This window comes from Ambystoma mexicanum, chromosome 3q, assembly GCF_040938575.1.
Source record: "Ambystoma mexicanum isolate Mex_15411 chromosome 3q, UKY_AmexF1_1, whole genome shotgun sequence".
NCBI lineage: Eukaryota > Metazoa > Chordata > Amphibia > Caudata > Ambystomatidae > Ambystoma > Ambystoma mexicanum.
This window is the reverse complement of record NC_090926.1, coordinates 1,080,316,810-1,080,336,224: the sequence shown is the minus strand read 5'-3', so window position 1 is coordinate 1,080,336,224 and position 19,415 is coordinate 1,080,316,810. Positions and strand designations below refer to the sequence as shown.

At 45.4% G+C, this 19,415-nt stretch overlaps 2 protein-coding genes across 4 annotated transcripts in view; one reads left to right on the top strand and one right to left on the bottom strand.

The window, feature by feature from the left end:
* The window catches only part of LOC138583265 (uncharacterized), a 560,015-nt gene that overhangs the window by 429,390 nt on the left and 111,210 nt on the right, over window positions 1-19,415 (top strand). For both annotated transcript variants that reach the window (XM_069655347.1, XM_069655346.1), the window contains exon 2: window positions 4,041-4,101. In XM_069655347.1, the coding sequence (XP_069511448.1) occupies window positions 4,041-4,101 (61 nt within the window). The remainder of the gene's footprint in view (window positions 1-4,040; window positions 4,102-19,415) is intronic.
* The window catches only part of LOC138583263 (zinc finger protein 1 homolog), a 371,722-nt gene continuing 366,925 nt past the window's right edge, over window positions 14,619-19,415 (bottom strand). For both annotated transcript variants that reach the window (XM_069655344.1, XM_069655345.1), the window contains one exon: window positions 14,619-18,391. In XM_069655344.1, coding sequence (XP_069511445.1) covers window positions 17,757-18,391 — 635 coding nt within the window. In that variant the 3' untranslated portion in view covers window positions 14,619-17,756. The remainder of the gene's footprint in view (window positions 18,392-19,415) is intronic.

Here is a 19,415-nt window from a genome sequence, read left to right as displayed (position 1 = left end):
AGAACACTTCTCAGCCTTAACGTACAGTTGGTTCTGGGACAAACGTCGAATCACCTCTCGGACATGTTCCACATGTTGCTTCAGGGAGACAGAGAAAATGAGAATATCATCAAGGTACACCCAAACTGATATCCCGATTAAGTCGCCAAAGATGTTGTCCATGAAACGCTGAAAAACAGCCGGGCCATTACATAACCCGAATGGCATGACCCGGTATTCGTAATGCCCGAAAGGGGTCTTAAAAGCCGTCTTCCATTCGTCTCCTTCTTTAATTCGAATTAAATGATAAGCGCCCCGCAGATCCAACTTGGTGAAAACCTGGGCAGCTCGAAGGGATTCCATGATGCTCCGAATGAAAGGAAATGGATATCTATCTTTTCGTGTGATATCATTTAACTGACGATAGTCGATACAGGGTCGTAGGGTTCCTTCCTTTTTTTTCACAAAAAATAGCGGGAAACCAGCTGGTGACTTTGAGGGAGCAATGTATCCCTTCCTGATGCAGTCTGACAAGTATTCTTGAAGGACCGTCTTCTCAGTAAGGGACAAGGCATATACCTTCCCATGAGGTATCACAGAACCAGGTACCAGTTCTATAGAACAGTCAAAAATTTGATGAGGAGGCAGTGGTATGTCTTCAGGTTCAGAAAACACGGTTTGAAATTCGGCGTATTCCTCTGTGATAGACGACAGGGAACAAAACCCAGGAGGACCAGTACCCCTCGTGAGGGGTATGGAGGAGATCTCCTTTCTTGACACGCCGGGCAAACAACAATCTTGGAGACAATGAGCAGAGGAGAAATCCAGAGTGCGAGCTCCCCAATCGATGGTTGGATTATGGTGAAGAAGCCAGGGCAAACCTAAGACCACAGGATAGGAGGGTGATCTGATGACATCCAAGGCGATTCTTTCCCCATGTTCTTTAATCTGAATATGTAGGCATATGGTTTGTTGACAAATTGGGCCTGAAGATAAAGGGGTCTAATCGATAACCTCGACGGGCAGGACACTTCTCCGGGGAACAGAGGTATTCCATGACAGACTGCAAATGTCTCATCTATGTAATTTCCGGAGGCCCCACAATCCAATAAGCCTAGAACCTCTGCCTCTTTGTCTTGATCTTCACAACCAGTAGAACAGCCGGTTGCATGGGCTGGAACAAAGAATTGGAATTGGAAAGGACTAAGTACGAGTCTGGACCTTTCGTTGCCCTTCCTACTGACGACAGGCCTTCTAGTTTTCCGACTTCCTTTGTGGGCGTAGAGGACAGGTACCCAAGTAATGCCCAGCAGCCCCACAGTAAAAACAAAGTCTTAAACTTCTTCTGCGTTTTCGTTCTGCTTCAGAGAGCGGACCCCTAACGGCTCCCAACTGCATGGGTTCTGGACCGGGGTCCGAAGACCCGGAATTTCCGGCCTGAGCGTTGGGTGGTCTTGTGAACATCCGTTCAGCTCGTCGTCTCTCACCCCTCCGTTCTGCCAATCTGTGATCTATACGCAAAACCTGTTCAATTAATTGCTGTAGGGTGTCTGGCTCTGGAATATGCAGTAATTCGCCCTTATACTCCTCTCTCAATCCTCTTCGGAACAAAGTCTTGTGGGTTATCTCAGGCCACTGGGAGTCAGTTGCCAATTGACGAAAACGACAAATGTAGGCTATTATATCCATAGAACCTTGTTTCAGATCCATCAACTGGTTCCGGGCTGTGGAGGCCAGATTTGGTGAGTGAAAAACCTCCAAAAATGCTTTTTCAAAAGCTGCGAAGTCATTGAGTATGGGGCTATTGGCAGACACCAATGGGGCGGCCCACGCCAGGGCATTCCCAGTCAAATTTCCCAGAATATATCCTATCTTGGCTTTGTCAGAATTGAAATAGGAGGCTCTGAAGAGGAAATGTATTCTGCAGTGGTTGCAAAACTCTGCCACACGTCTTGAATCTCCGTCAAACTTGATGGGCGTGGTCTGGGACATAGCTCCTTCTCCCTGAGGTGCTGCCCCAGAGGATTGTGACACCATCTGTCTTAGACCAATGTTCTCTTGACGGAGTGCTGTCATTTCGGCCCGAAGAACTCGCATCTCCTCCCGGAGTTCTTGAGCCTCATCCATCTCGGAGTCGGAAGGTAGGCGTCTCAATCTGTTAAAGATGGCGTCTCTAGGGCGCTGAGTACCTGAACTTCCGGTAGTTGATCGTGGTGAGGTCGCCAGGCTGTCCGACAGATGACTGCAGAAGGTGTAACGCGAGAAACCGGTGCAGCCCTTTCCCTGGTGTCAACAGGGCTAGGGGTGGACCAGCTCCCAACGCCACAAGTGTGCACCTCCCTGATTCACGTGGCGCCGGGGCAGTCGGGAGGGCCGGTGCTTGCGGACTGTATGCTGGATCCTACTTCTAAGGGGTCCCCAAAAGTAGGCTGAAGATTTAAGGCTAATGTCCACAAAAGAAGAAGAAGAAACGGCTGGGGACCAATAGTTGAGCTGAATAGATAGTCCAAAGCAGTGACTGCAAGGCACAAGGAAGGCAGCAGGCAAGTTGGCTGGTCAGAGGAGAGTAGTCCGAGGCTGTAGCTGCAAGGCTCAGGGTAGGCAGCAGGCAAGTTGGCTGATCAGAGGAGAGTAGTCCGAGGCTGCAGCTGCAAGGCTCAGGGTAGGCAGCAGGCAAGGCTGAAGAGAAGCAAGGCTGAGAGGGAAGGAAAAGAGCTAGGCAGCCTGAGGGAACCAAGGGAAGGGAGGACCAAAACCAAGGAAACAGATGGGAACAGGAGGAACAGGAATCCAACAAGGAGAAAATGGATGCAGCGGGAGGCTGCAGGAGCGAAAAACACGATCCGGAAACAAACCGTGTTGAGACGCGGTGAGTCTCAAGATTCCAACCCTTAAATAGGGCTGGCAGCACCCGGGAGGCTTGGAACGCAAGCCGTGCTGTCCCCGAGTGCTGCCGTGCCCAGAACGAGGCTTGGGAAGCAAGCTTGTGGCTTCCCAAGCGTCTCGTGGACTGCGCATGCGCGAAGAACAAAACGCGGCCTTCCGCGCATGCGCGAATCCCGAGACACAGAAACCCCGGAAGCGCCGAGTGCCGCAGAAGACCGCGGTCCCCCCAGCCGGTATCGGGGATAGCAGCACCAGGATGGGGCGCGCCGGGACCCATAGGTGCGCCCCCTACCCCAGGTAAGTGATGTCGTAACACTTTCCCCCCAATGGCCCGAACCCCCAACCTCTCTTGCACCATTTGCTAAAAAATGCAGTCACAGTGCGGTCTTTCTAAATCGTTTTTTTAAGTTTTCACTTTTTAAAAAAAGGTCTTTTGACCTAATACCAATTTCACAGCAAATTGTGTTACCCTCAGAGTCCAGGAGTCAAATACTCCAAAACCTAGATTCCAACACTCCGCCCACCCCGGGTTCACCAGTCAAGATTTGCTTCAGACTGTGTCCAGTTTTCTAAGGAATGGAGTCCAAACGTTGACTGTAATAAGATAGATAAGTAACAAACGGACACTTTTTGGTCCAAATTCACTTACCACGATCTTACTTTTTGTCCCCTAATATTTTGCTCAACCGGCTCCTTAATTTCCTTTACTTGCTGATAAGCTAACTTAATTATTATTATAAGATTGAATATTTGCAGGGAAGCAACCTTAACATTTTCCACTTGACACATGCTTTTCTTGACCTTGTACACGTTTACAATAAATATTACACAGTTAAACTCTAAGGGTTAGCATAACAAAATAGGTTATTTCTTGCCATTTTAACTTATTTTTTCAATGTTAAGACTTTTTTTTAACTTAAAATGATTTAGTTAATTTTGGATTAATAATACGTTTAACAATTTTACAGTGTCTATGAGGAAGATGCTTCCAATCTCCTTTTACTTTTCTTATTATGTTCCGGATTTCACCACAATTCCTTGTCTGGTGACTACGTCAGGTAATTTAATGCAGATTTTGAATGTGTATGCTTTATTTGTTTTTTAGGAACATTTTCATAAATCACATTTTCCTTTGCATCTTAGTGATCGTGTTAGTATCTTTTATCTTCCTACAGATTCTGCTTTCACTGCAATTTGACGTGGCTTTCGTTGCAATTAGAGAGTGTTGCAGTTACGGTAAGTCTTTTAAAAAATATGTTGCATGTTTACTGTTACTGGCAAGAGGCAATTTGTGGGACATGGACTAATGCATTGGATTGCACTTTTGGAGTTCAGAGTTTTTCTTTTTAAAGTAATGTTTCTTGAACTTGGATTTTTTTTTACTTTTTGGTCTCCCGATTGGTAACGGGGGTATACCCGTTCACTAGTCTTGGGATGTTGGTTTCTTAAAAAATATTTTGGTGTTTCTATCTCTTATTTTTAAATAGGTGGGTACAAGGGTATTTTTATGGTGTATGGCTGTATTCTGGATTTCCAGCTGCAAAACAGTGAATACATTTACATTTTATGATGAAATCAGTGGATTTTATATCATGGTGTAGTGTGTATTGTGTACTTTTAAACTTTTTCTTTTAATCTTTGTTACCACAGCTCGCTTTGTTTTTTTGGAATGAGTTTGCCTACTAGTACTTGTGTCCTTTATAGTTCATGACTTGCTGGTCTTTTTTCATGGTTCCATAATGCAGTTTGGCCTGTTCCTACTCTTTGGCACGTTGTGCAAACCCTACACAGCATTGCTTTTTGTGTGCCTCTCCCTAGATTAGTAATTGGTAACATTTCCAGTACTCTATTAAAAACCTCAATGATCTCCTCTAGTGTTGAGGTTGCTGTTTCTTCTGGAAAACAGTTGTACTTTAATCTCTTGCTAATGTTTTCCACATCTCGTGTATAAACAAATTCTAATGCATACAATATCACATCAAACCAAATTCATTTGTACAGCGCAGCTGTTCACCAAAGGCATCAAGGTGCTAACATGAGAAGTGACAGCAAAAGATTAGAGCGGTCTAGGCGAACAGGTATGTTTTAAGAGTGGCTTTGAAACGCTCAACGTCAAGCAAGCTGCATAAAGTTAAAGGAAGAGAGTTCCATAATTTTGAACCTGCCACAGAGAAAGCCCGGCCGTCGCAGTGTTCCAGTTGGTATCCAGTTGGTAGGGTGCCACTGCTATCACAAAGGAAGATGTAGATCGCAGGAGACATTTGGGTAGATGGGGCAGACATTTCTCCTCCAAGGTTAAGCAACTCCTTCTGTGGTAGGCTTGGTGAATCAGGCAGAGAGACTTGAATTTATTACGTGCTGCCTCAGCATCCAGTGAAGGTCCTGCCGGCTGCAGAAACATGTTCGCCATAAGGAATGCCCTTGGCCAAGAAGACACTGCTGAGTTTTGCAGTACCTGCGGCAGACTAATCAGATAGTTCGGCTGAGCTAGAAGGGTTACATTGCAGTAATCCAAATTCCTGTGAGTGGAAGCAGCTATGATAGGGGCGCAGAAGTTCTCAGGAATAAAAGGCAGGATTTTCTTCAGTTTTTTCATCTTGGAAAAAAAAAACAGCAATTTATTTATTGGGCATTTGAAAATGCAAATGGAGTTAACCTGCACCTCAGACGAGAGTGAACTAGTGATCTTTATGCCAGGAGTTTTTTTTTTAATAAAGTATTTTATTATTATTATTATTGTATTACAACAATCACAAAGAACAAAAACAAATCAACATCAGGACTATCATGGTCAGTCTCAATCAACAGAGGCAGTACACATATCAGCTGTGGTCAAGAGTCTTCCTTAGTACATATATTGGCGTGTAGTACATAGTACCCATTGCACGCTCCCCAGCATGCAGGAGGGAGTTTTAGATCGCTTCTTCTTCCCATCTATCCCAAATTTTCGAGGCTTTGTTGGGACAGCCCCTTGCAGAATAGATCCTATGCTCCATCATGGCGCACACGTCCATATCCAGTTTCCATTGATCCATTGTCGGGGAGTCAGGGGCTCCCCGTTTCTACACTATATTACGCTTGATCAGCCCTGTTGCCGTATGTAGGAGCAATCTCTCCCACTTGTTAGCCTCGATTTCATTAGGTACTCCCAGGTGTAGGGCCTTTGGGTCCAGTGGTATGGTCCGGGCCAGGACCCTGGAGAGTTCCCCATAGCATGCATTCCAAAAGGTTTGTATCCGGGGACATGCCCACAAGATGTGAAAGAAGGTTCCTTCTTCCTATCCGCATCAGAGACAATTTGGGTTTGAGGCCCTTTTCCAGCCGTATAGTCGCGTCCTAGGGTAATATACCCGGTGCAGTATTTTCAACTGCACCAGTCGGAGCCTAGAGGAGATAGCAATTTCTCGAGGATGCATGAGGACTTGTATCCAGTCCTCCGGATCTATTTCCCCCACATCCGCTTCCCATTTCGCCTTGAGCGCGTTCAGTTCGGGGGTGGCAAAGGAGGATATGGCATTGTATAAGATGGAAGTGCATTTGGTGGGAATATACGCTGGTAGGATGTTGCGCTCTATGGGGGTGTAGTCCGGTACCCTTGTGTCTGCTGTTAAGTGGGTTCTTAAAGCGAGGGCTAGTTGTATGTAATGATACCGTTCCGTATTTGGGATCTGGAAATGCGACTGCAAATCTTCAAATGAGGTCAGTTTCCCATCTGTGAGCATATCCCCCACTCTCGTGACCCCTGCTTTCACCCAGTTGGGTCATGGCTCAAGTTCACGGGATGCAGCTAGGTTATTATTCTGCCAGAGAGGTTGTGCGATGGTAACTTTATTGTCCCACCCAATGAACCGGTGTGCTTGTCTCCAGACCATAGTGAGGTGTGTTGTAGTTGTGGGTGGGGGGGTTCTCGGAAGGGATTGATAGAGGATGGTCAGCGGGTCTGCATTTTGTATAGTAGCTATCCCATCGCGTATGAGAGGTGGGTCTCGATTTCCGTGATGAAGATCATTAACCACAGCCAGTTGTGATGCCCAGTAGTAAGTTTGGAGACGGGGGACTCCCACACCCCCCTCCCAGATCGATCTCTGGAGAGTGGTTAACGCTATTCGTGGTTGACCTCCCCTCCATATAAGGTCCCTAAGAAGCGTCTCTACTAGTTGAAACTCTGAATCTGGGATTCTGTGTGGGGCATTCTGAAGGATGTAAAGGAATCTGGGAAGGGTCATCATTTTAAAGAGTGCCTCTCTACCCATAAGGGTCAGGGGGAGAAGTTTCCAGTGTTGGATATCGATAATGAACCGGTCTGTGATCGGTTGGAGATTGTGTTCTACATAACTTGTCAAGTCCCCGGATATCCAGATTCCCAGGTATCGAAAGCCTTGTCGTTCAACACGGTACGGGCACTCCTGGGCGATGGCCTGCTCTCCGCCCTTTACAGGGAAGAAAACTGATTTATCCCAGTTGATTCTGAGTCCGCAAAATTTACCAAAGCAGACGAGCAGCTGTGTTACGATGGGGCTGGATCGAGGCGGGTCTCCCAGGTATATAAGGAGATCGTCTGCGTAGAGAGATGTACGGTCATCATAGCCCTCTGGCCATCTAAACCCCGTCCAGGCAGTATTTTGGCGAAGCCAAATAGCAAGTGGTTCGATTGCAAGGGCAAACAAAAGGGGGGAAAGCGGGCATCCTTGCCGCGTACCTCGGCCCAAAGGGAAGGATCGAGAGGACCATCCATTTACTTTTACTTCCGCCTGGATGTTAGTATAGAGTAATTGTACCCATCCCAAAAAGACTTCTCCGAATCCCATACGGCGCATGATCTCCCAAAGGCTGTCCCATCGAATTGAATCGAATGCTTTTTCGAAATCGATTGCCAGCAGGGCCAAAGGTCCGATTATAATCGGAGATCTCTCCATTGCCAGATGGAGACGGCATAGATTCATCCGGGTCAATTTGTGGGGCATGAATCCACATTGGTCCGGGTGAATCAGGGTGGATGCAACCAGTTGTAATCGGTTCGCTAGGAGCTTTGCGAGGTCCTTGGCCTCTCCATTAATCAATGATATAGGTCTATAGGAAGCACATTTGTGTGGAGGTTTGTCAGGTTTGGGTAGGACCACGATGGTCGCCTTACACAGGTCTGGTGGGAAAGTCCCTTGTTCCCGGGTGGCAAGAAACATTCTGTGCAGGGGGGCCGCCATTTTGTCTGCTCCTAGCTTTTGCCAGGTTTCAACGGGGAATCAGTTTGGGCCCGGTGTCTTCCCCGGCTGGAGCTGAGATAGCGCCTCTGAAATCTCGGCCTCTGATAAGGCGGAGTCCAAATGTTCCCTCTGCTGCACGGAGAGCGTCGGCAATGATAGCCCGTCTAAGAGGGAGGGGTCTAGTGGAGAGGCTGGGGCTCGGTACAAGTCTGCGTAGAACATTGAGAAGGCCTCAGCAATCTCAACGTCTGAGTGATAGCTGTCGCCCTGTGGTGTGACTATTTCCCGGACATGGCGTTGTCCATCGTCTCTTTTCTGCAGCCAGGCGAGCATTTTGCCCGCTTTGTCCCCTAGTTCGTATACTCTCGCTTTAGCCTGCCAGTGGGCCTGCTTAGCGTCATCCATCGCTCTGTTCCGAAGGCGCTCTTGGGCGCGTTGGAGGGAACGATGGGTTTCAGACGTGGGATCGGAAATATGTTTAGCCTCCCAGTCGCTCACTTCCTTCTCGGCCTCTAGTATCTTTTGGAGCCGGGTGTTCCTTTTATGTGTCGTCCAGGAGAGGATTTCACCCTGAGCACTGTTTTATATGCCTCCCATACTGTCACGGGGTTGTCTACCTATTCTTCATTAATTTCGAAGTATTCGCGGATATTTCGTCTAGGCGATCTATCAGCTCTGGGAACCCTAGGTAGTAACTATTAAGTCTCCAGTTGCAGAAGGGCATCCCTGTCGCGGTAGTTAAGCAAGCGAGCAATGATAGTCCGGGGCGGAGAGCCCGGGAGCGGTTTGCCCAAAGGTATTCTATGAGCCCTCTCCACCGAAAAGAATTTTGAGAAGGATTGGGGCTCGAAGATGTCCACGAGCCACTGTTCCAGGAACAATTCCATGCATTGTCCCTCTTCCCCCTCCGGCAGGCCCAGGATGCGAACGTTGTTGCGGCGGGACCTTCCCTCCCCATCATACACTCTCGATTCCAGGGCTTTCAGGCGATTTAAGGCTTGGGAAAGCTGACGATTGATCCCGCCGATGTTGTCCTCTGCTTCGGAGATGCGGTGTTCCACCTCTCCTGTTCTGGAAGTCAACTTCTGCAGATTGTGGCATAGGAAGGAGACATCCGCCGCCATACTGTCTATTTTGGTCTCCATGGAGGAGCGAGAGTTGGCGATGGCTGCCATTACGTCCCGTAAGGAGAGGGAGTCATCTCCCATGGGGGAGTTTGGTCGTGCTGCTGGGTCCGCCGGGGCCGGGGTAGCAGCGACGGCAAACTGGTCCATGCTGCTCTGTGTAGATGGTTTCTTCTGTCTGTCCTTCCCCATATTCTCGGGAGTTGTGGAGTGTCTGCTACGATGGGGCGGGAATTATTGTATGTACGCCCCAGATGTGTGGAATGGTGGCCGTGCAGCGAGTCAAGTGGGGGTGTGTGAGTTCCAAAAGCCTCCTCCGCTAGGGCCTGGGGCTTATATGGCGAGAGTACTTTGAGGCCCAGCACCCTTTGGTGGGCCTTCACAATACGCGTGGACCTCCGGCGCTTCTAGCTGTTCACCCAAGCAGGTGGTGGTCCCCCTTCCGCTGGTACGGTACAGTCCTCAGCGGGCACCCTGTTGGCAAGGTTCGATCACTTACTTCTAATGCGGTTGTAGTCGCGGCGTGGTGTCCCAAAGTGGATACGAATCAGGAGGTAGGAGCCGCACACCACCGGGACCTCAGACGGGCAGTTATTTCTCCCCCCACTTCTCTCGCGGATCGGATCTGTTCGGGCGTCTTCCGGGTGTCAGCGGGGCTCAGCCGGTGAACAGTCTCAGATTCCGCGGGGGAGGAAGAGAGGATGGTCCTGGGTGTCCGCCTCACGTTCTGTCCCGTGCCCCGCCGTGTCAAGTCGTCTCGGGCCTCTCAATCAGTCGGAGGAAGTCCGTCCTCAGACACCGGCGGTCATCTTGGTCGCGTAGCTCCGCTGCCGGGCCTCAGCAAAATGTGGATTTCTCTCTGTCGTCTGGGCAGGTAGGTGCCACCACCTCCGTCAATCCGAGCCCACAGCTTTATGGGCTCGGTCGCAGTGTTTATGCCGCACGAAATCCCCAGGAATCAGGATGAAAATGCAGGATTATTTCAGCGCTTGCGGGAGCTCACTCGGCTCACGTCCGCATCGTCCGCGCGCTGGCCACGCCCCCCCTTCCAGGAGTTTTTAATGCTTTCACCGGGGCATGAAGGGGACCTAAGGAGGGCAGCCAGAAATCAGTGGCCCATAGTGTAGACTACTCTGGGGGGACCCACCAACAGGACTTCTGTATTCTCCCCGTTCAATTCTAGCCAGTTTTTGCTCATCCAAGAGCTAACTTCTTCCAGACAAACATGCAGGTGAGCAGCAGTACCAGCCTATTTGCCATTGAGGCGAAACAGAAATTTCATCAGCATAAGAAAGGAAACGGAAACCATGGGAGTGAATCAGAAGGGCAAGTGGCTGAACATAAATATTAAAGAGTAGGGTGGGAAAGGGCTGAGCCCTGATGGACACCGCAAGTGACCAAGGTATGGGCACAGCAAAACGGGTGAAGACTGATACCTGGATGACAAAATCATTTTGAACCAGTCCAGGGCAGATCCTGTTCGGCCAATTTCCCAGAGCCTAAACCAAAGAATGTCATAGTCTATTGTATCGAAGGTGGCCGACAGGTCCAATAGAATTAGACCTGCAATTCTGCCCTGATTTCCAATTTGAGTGTAGTATGCTGCAACTGTGCATCATTTGAATACAATCCCTGTATACTTGTTTTTTTGTATCCGGCACCATACACTTTTTTTAAAGGGAAAATAAAATCCATCTATGTGAATATCTTGATATATACTCTTTACACGGTTCATAGCTAAGATTTCAAATTTCTGTTATTTCTTTTCTGGTGTGTTCGGTTCAATTCTCCCGCTTGCAAACAAATACTTTGTCATATGTACATTTGGCTTTGTTTGGTAGAAGGAAAAAGATAAATGGTTCAAGTATGTCTGTATAGTGTAACTCACTAAAAATGGTTCCAGTCATGCCCATTATGTGCCATCCACATGTCATTTCTCGTGGCTTCTGTACATTCCAGTTTGTTTCTGCACCAAAGATTATTACCCTTTCACCATTGCTAAATCTGTCCCACACTTGTTTTGCAGATGGCACGTTTAAACCTTTACCTAATGGACTTTACTCCAGCAATGCACATCTGTGTGTGTTTAAGTGTTTTTTTTTTAACTGTTGTCCTAGAACATGTATTACTTTTTAATCACCGTCTCCTTTACTTCATTCAGGTTTCTCTTCACAGCTATTTTCGCTGGATTAGGTGTGTGAATGCGTAGACTGGTATACACTTCCTCTTACCACTTAGTTGTGATCTGCCGCAACGTTTTTGTGCCCAGTATTCAGGGCATTTAAATCTTGAAATCTCTCGCTATTTTTCGCTGTACTCGTGTTCCAACATAGGTTGTGTCATGATGCCTACCTCCAAGGAGCCAGGTCCGACCCAGCATCCCCAGAGGCAGGCATCATTCCCCCCAGGGAAGTGCCAGCGGGCCCAAGCTGGGGCCCTTTGGACACAGTCCTGGCGCCTTAGGCGCCAGGCTCATAAAGCAAGACATGTGTTCAAGTGTTTTAATATGCACTTACCTGAGGCAGACCATGCTGCTGCATCCAGTCCCTCTTGAGGCCTGAATGGAACTACTTTACCCGAGGGACTACTTTCCGCCTGGGTGTGGTCGGGGAAGGATACATACCTGATCGGTGGAAGGATACATACCTGGAACTTCTTCCAAAGCTATTTAAACCACGCACGATCGGCAACTCACGCTTCGCGTTGTTCTGCTCCTCGCAGCTGGACGCTCACCATGTCAGCTCCTGCATCTGGACTTCAGCCACGCCTGTCAGCATCCTGGGTCACCTGCAAAGGGAGATAAGAGAGAATTGGAGAGAAAGAAGACCTTACCTGCTAAAGCTGCATCACGGAGACATCACACCAGCGATCCTGAAAGGGAAGACATCATTTTAAAAGCATTTCGCTTCGATCGGTGCAGCACTGCATTTCACTCACCTTTCCTGGGAGCCTCCATCTTCAGCAGCGATCATCCGGATCCGCACCCACTTCCCAGAGCCTAGAGAGAAAAAGACAAGAAAACAAGGTGAGAGAAGGAAGGGAATAGGAAAAGCTCAGTTTCATTCTACAACTTGCCTGTTGGGTCATTCCCATTTAATTTCGGGTCCTGCCGCTTCCGGGCATTCCGGACCCCGGCCCCTATGGGGAAAAAAAGACAAAAGACATTGAATGAGCGAATGCAAAGACATTACCTGAACGCTCATCCAGAACTTACCTGTCATTTACTGGAACTGCACGTTTCACTTCGGGTCGGCGCCATATCTCCGGCATTCCGAACCCTGGCCCCTATGGGGAAAAAAGACAAAGACATTGAATGAGCTCAATGCAAAGACATTACCTGAACGCTCATCCAGAACTTACCTGCCATTCACTGGAACTGCACGTTTCACTTCGGGTCGGCGCCATATCTCCGGCATTCCGAATCCTGGCCCCTAAGGGGAAAAAGACATAAGCATTAGCGCTTGCTGCAATAAGACAATGAACATTATTATTAAGCTTGAACTTTTGAACTTGCAACAGAACTCTTACAGCGCCTTACCTGAATAGTCAAGCTTATTTTGAACTCCCATCAAACCTCAATCCAGTGAAGTAACTGGGTTTCAACGCGCCCCTGCATCAGAAGCAGGATGGAGAACTCATCCTTCCAGACCCTAAGGTGAGACTTCACAGGGAATCGTGGAAGGGTATCGTGGAGGGTTGGAAGGGAGTGGGAGGCTTGAGCATTATTCCGTCAGTAGGTAATACTCCCTTTTCACGCACAGGGGAATATTCCTGCGAGCCAGAGAAGCCAGAGTAGAGGGGCCCCTTCCTGTCCATCTTCAGAGTCCTGCGCTTCACCATAGAAGAAGCATCAGCACTCGAATCCAGACTTGCGCCTCCGTGGGAATCAGGTGAGCGTGACAGGTTGCCTTTGTGGTTCACTGTCAATCCCATTTGTCCCGCATGAGAAAGAATAGACGTGTGTTCAATTAATCAATTGATTCTTCTCATTTTCACTCCAATGCACACGTTTTAAATTGTTAAAACATTTTAATACTCACCCTTTCAAGTTTCTTTGTGTATGATTCTCGTTTCATCACTCTTACCTCCGCATCTTTTCCTCCTTCTGTAATGAATGTTTTAGTTCATATTTTTTGGCTTGCTTCATTATGTCGACACTTACAGGTTAGCTGTTCTTTCCCACGTCGATCCTCTCTGGCAGATCTCTGCGACCGTCAGAGTGATTCTGGTCTTTCTCTTACAGTTTTATTTATTTATTTGGCATTTGTAAAGCGCGCCTAACGCGTAGGTATCTGGGCGCTGGACAGAAAGAAAGTAGGACATTTTTCATAAATTACATAGTAGAGACCTAATACATTTATACATAGTTTATCATATTTACAGTATGTAGTCAGCACATTGTTTGAGTGTGCAGAAGAGTTTTGAGAGATAGAAAGTGCCTAGTACTTGCTATCGTTTGTTTCATGCATGTCATTTAATACCCAACATTAATCTGACCCTTTTCCTCATAAGTCACTGACACGATCACCGTTTCCCTTTTTTAAAAAAAAAGTTTCAACCTATTTGCATTAGTGCAATATAGTTCTGTAATATTTTCTGCCTTTTTTCCTTGTCAATTTAAGTAACAGACAATGGGCCTCATTACGAGTCCGGCGGTAAAACCGCCTGGTTACCGCCGGACTCGTATTACCATTCCGCCTCTGTGATTCCCGGAATTACCGGGGAATTACAACCCCGGTTTCCCGGGAATCATGAAGGCGGAATGGTGTTAATCCCCATTCCCATTGAGTCCTATAGGACTCAATGGGAATGGGGATCATGGAAACACTGGCAGCATCTCGTAATGCTGCCGGTGTTTCCTCGGCCGCCTGCAGGCGGGCGGTGTTAAACCCGCCAGGTCAAACCTGGCGGGAACATCACCTCCCGCCTGCAGGAGTCGGGATCAGGCGGTCCGGAAACAACGGTGGCGGCGGGTTTACCGCCACTGTTATTTCCGGACCGCCTGATTTGTAATGAGGCCCACTCTCTTATTGTCAACGTTTTGACCATTTTCTTTCATTTCTGTACAGGTTCACCTTTGTGACACGTCAACCATGAAATGTCTTACCTTTTTGAATGGTGGATTTTGTGGTACCAACAGACATATAGCCATTCCCTAAAGATCTTGTAGCATTAACCCCTATTAACCATTAACTCATATAGCATTAACGGTGGGCAGTCATAATTTCGACACCAATAATGTCGACAGTCAAAATGTCGAAAAATTAATGTCGAAAATAATAATGTTGACGTACAAAAATGTCGACATTATTTTTTTTCGACATTAATTTTTCGAAATTACTAAAATAACATACATTTAATAATAAGTAAAGCACTCATCTCGCATCTCAGGTAAGTTAGTTTCATTTTTTATTAACACAGTATATTATCCAAATAGTAAATAGTTCACTATAGCCTATTTCTAAAATAAACAAAGTTCTAAATATAATTATTGTTTTTAAATAAAACTTTTAGATGCATGTTTCTACGTAAATAAATAAATAACTTTAACTTAAGTTTACATTTCAGTTGAACATGTAATATACTAAATGACCATTTGATTCTGCTAGTGTGCTAAAAATGCATGTCTATTAATAGTAACATATGTTTGTTTTGGTTTCTTACGCACGGTACGTACTTCCACGTAACCGTAAGCGCCATTTTTAAAGCTCAAGCTCACTCTCGATAAGCATCTCCTGCGGTCGCGTCTTCGTTAGTTCGGTCCTCGGTATTTTCGGATTTTTTCTTGTTTTCATTATTTTTTCTTGCATTTTTCATCGGATGTACTGGGTCTACTTGGATGCCTCGGACTATGTCTTCTTGGATGCTTCCATTTTTTTTGGATTATTGTTTTTTTCGAGCGGTGGATTTCGCCTACGGATTATTATGTTTTTTTCCTGGATCATGGTGTTTTCTTGGAACAGACATTCGAGCGGTGGATTTCACCTACGGATTATTATGTTTTTTTCCTGGATCATGGTGTTTTCTTGGAACAGACATTCGAGCGGTGGATTTCGCCTACGGATTATTATGTTTTTTTCCTGGATCATGGTGTTTTCTTGGAACAGACATTTGGATTGCAATTTATCATTTGGATTTACGGATTATTTCCTTGGACTTCGGATATTTTTTTTTTCTACTGGTGTGGATTTTCGCCTGGTATCAGCACTTTTTTGTGTTCACTGGAATTTCGTTTTACACCAGGATTTATGGGATTTTCTTGGAGTTTTCACCTTTTTCACCGAGGAATCTTGATGACCATTAACTGTAAGTGTTTTTCAACATTTTAAGTTAAATGCCAGTGAATCTAAGTAACTTTCCTTGTTCTCCATGCTGAATTTGTGTACTATTTGCATTAATTTATTGTCATAATCTCTGTACTTTTTTCGTTTCGGCGCTTGGTTTGCCAATGATATTGTTTGTGAAATACGTAATTCCTGGTGCTGTTCCTCTAATGCCATAAATTTGGATGCTGTGTGTTGAAATTTTTATTTATGCGGCTATGCCAGCCTTCTAATGCGTTATTCGTTCTTGGTGTGTTTTCCATGGTAGCCTGGTAGCAGTTCCACAATTCTATTGGGTTTTTGGTCTGCGTCTGTTTCCACTTCTCGTTAATTGGCCTATCCAGGTGTTCTCAAAGTAGTCCAGTAAATTTGTACACTCATTCTCATGATTTTTATAGTATTGACTTTCTATTAAATGTTCGGAAAAAGTAATGACATGATTTTCTGGTACAAAAGCTAAAGCAAAAAGTTTCTTAATGTTAAATTGAAAGCAACTGTCCTCTGTATATTTTGATCGCAAACCTAATTTTTGTATCTTTCTCCAAACACTCTGTGTAAAATGAAAAAACATCCTTTTACTTTAGTTTCTCTGTACACGGTAGAAAATCCCTTGATCTGAGCTGTTTCGTAATCCATGATTATTGTCTCTGGTTTCGATTCTGGTGCTGTTTCCTTAATTTTATTGTATATGATTTTGTATGTTTCCTCTGTTTTTTTTGGTATCAAAAAGTATACTAGCGGTATTATTTTGTCATTTATTGTCCCATGTACTGTGTAAAACTGAAAAAACGGGTGAGGGCATACTTTAAAAGTTGCGTCACTCTGCCATTGTTTGCTTCGACTCAGATGCTCAAAGTTATTTGCGGTAGCGAACACTAAGATTTTGTCAGTGTTCATTTCAATTGTGCCACAGTAAAAATTCTCTCCTCTTGCAGTAACCCTAAAAATGTCCGGAATTGTTATATTTTCAAAGGATATTGGTGGTGGTGGCAGGTTTTCATTCGCATGTTTTGTTCGGTTAATAGTGCGCTGCATTAATTTTTCAGCCCGCAACTGAGCTGTTATATGTGTCAGTAACTGGCCACAAACTTCTCTGAGCACAGATCCGCTAGCTTCCCCCTGATGTTCAATTGCTTTTCTTTTTAGTTCCGTCAAGGTTTTCTTGATGATTATATTAGTCTGATCAGGCATATGATTGTGTTCTTGTTTACCTTGTACGTCTGTTCCGATTGTTATTGCGCGTGCTGTACATTTATTTTTTGTATATTCCGCGCAGCGCCAGTAAATCCGTTCTTTTCTCTGAAGTTCCCTATAGAACATGTAACCATTCCAAATTAACTGCTTTCCTCCTTTTTGACTGCTTATGAATTCCACTTTGTTTTCCATTTTATCACCTGAAACGATACATAAAATTATTTTTTGTGTTATTTTATACTATGTGTTGTATAGTACATTTTATTTTATTATAATGTTCGTGTGTCTTACCTGTTCTCCTGTTCTGAGTATGAATGAATTTTAATCTATTGCCTGAAGTACGCTCTCACGAGATGCTCTGTCAGGTAATGACGGTTTTCCACAGCCGTTACTGGTTTCCTGCTACCAAAACAAGGTGCTTTACTCAGGAATGTCATCTATTGTGTTAACTATTTCGTAACCTACTTTTCTCTAGTGTGTTAGACAAGTGGGTGATTACGGGCGAGGGGGAGGGGGTGCTGGGATTGTTCGTGATGTAGGGTGAGGTTGGGGGTTGGGGGGGAACCCCCCCAATAATAAACGCTAGTTGTGTTATGTTTATTTAGTTCGTGTTATTGCCTACGTTAATTGATCATTTTTTGTCGACATTTTTTTTTCGGAAAATTGACTTTCTCCATTATATGTATGGGATGTCGACATTATTGTATTCGACATTATGACTATAAACCAGCATTAACCCTGCTAAAGTACCAAATTCCACATGCTTCCATAGGATGGAAAATCCATGGGTCACAAAAAGGAGTTTAGCAGTTCTCATTCAACCATGTGACCCAGCACTAAGGGGGCACTCAATATGTAAACATGCTCTTAATAAAACTATTTACACAACAGCACCCTATATGTACAATATTGCATCCTGTTCACACCTGCAACGATTTGGAGGCATTTGTCCATTCCAAATTGACCATACGTTTTTTCTAGCATTGCATTGTTATCATGTGTATCTGCTTAAGGTCCACACATGATTTGGTCTTGTATGGTAGATGTATTTACGTGTGGCTGAATTTCTGGAACAGGTGTGTTCTCTGATGCCTGTAAAGGCCTTCCTTCCAACTGAAGCTTTTCATACATTTTGTACACTGAAAAGGCTTCTCTCCAGAATGTGTTCTCAAGTGTCCCAGAAGATGGTGTTTTTGACTGAAGCTTTTCTCACATTCAGTGCAATGAAACGGTCTCTCTCCAGAATGTGTTCTCTGATGGCGAATGAGATGAACTTTCTGAATGAAGCTTTTGTTACACTCTGTACAATGAAAATACCTCTCTTTAGAGCACAAGTCTTTTTGCGCTCTTTGGTGCACAATAACATTGGCTGGAGCAACTACGGTCTGTGCATTCCACAAGCTGCTAGCATACTCATTAGGGTCAATTAATCTTCCAACATTATGGGCTCCTTGATGTGAGTTTGAATGTGTTTTGCTGGAAAGCACAGTTTCACACTGAGGAGATTCCACTCCTACTTTTTGTTTACTTTCCGGCCACAGATGACGTTTATAGCTGGTACCCTTGTCACATTTCTGGATCATCTTTACTTTAACTTTGCCTGAGGAATATTTTCGAGTAATATTTCTTTCGGCATATTTTTCTGGCACTTCTTCCTTGCTTTTTCTTTTCATAAACCCTTGACCTATTCAATGAAGCAGAGAGTCAAATCAGACTTATACATATAGGAAAAGGTATTGCAACCACATATTGCATGTTATTCCAGTTTAAGAGGGCCACTGCAATACCGATAAATACCATTAACAATATTCCGTTTTTTACAGTATTATATTTGAATTTGAGAGAGCAGGGTACTTCAACCAAACACGTCTACAATAGAAGAACAAGTTACTTACCAACTGTAACGTTCTTTCGACTGGCTGTTCCTCCCACGTATTCCTCATGTTATGATAATTCGTTATCTCCAGCTTCGCTGCTTCGAAAAAAAAATTCTCTCGCCAGAGGGCGCAGTGCTCGAGGTCGTAGCGTTGATTGTCCCTCGATGGACTCCGTTCTCTGTCAACGTCACCGATGGTATAAATAGCTCGCACCGCGCTCGTTGCTTCAGTTCTGTTTTTTCAATGAAACATATAGGAGGAACACCCAGGCATGCCCCATAACTGATGCACTCTTCGTGAGAGTAAAGTGTAAGAAAACGTAAACTGTACTGTGGGGTAGGATGGGAGGGTCGATGAGGAATACGTGGGAGGAACATCCAGTCGGAAGAACGTTACAGTTGGTAAGTAACTTGTTCTTCGAATGGATTGTGTCCTCCCACATATTCCTCATCTTATGATAGACTCCCATAGCAGTGGCAATTTTGGAGGTGGGAGTACTAATTACAGTTTTCATGTACAGAATGCAGAACTGCTTTGGAAAATAACCCCTCATTGGAGGAGGCAGTATCCAAGCAGTAATGCTTGATAAAAGTATGCATTGTTTTCCAAGTTGCAGCTGCACAAATATCTGCTGCCAGGACTCCCCTCTTTAGAGCCGTAGAAGTAGCCATTCCCCTTGTAGAATGAGCTCGAAGCCCATCTGGTGGGTCTTTTCCCGCCAATCTGTAACATTCAATTATGGCCAAAATGATCCGGACGTATATGGTCTGTTTTGTTACTGATAAGCCCAGTTTATGACCAGTATAACCCACAAACAATTGGTCATCTTGT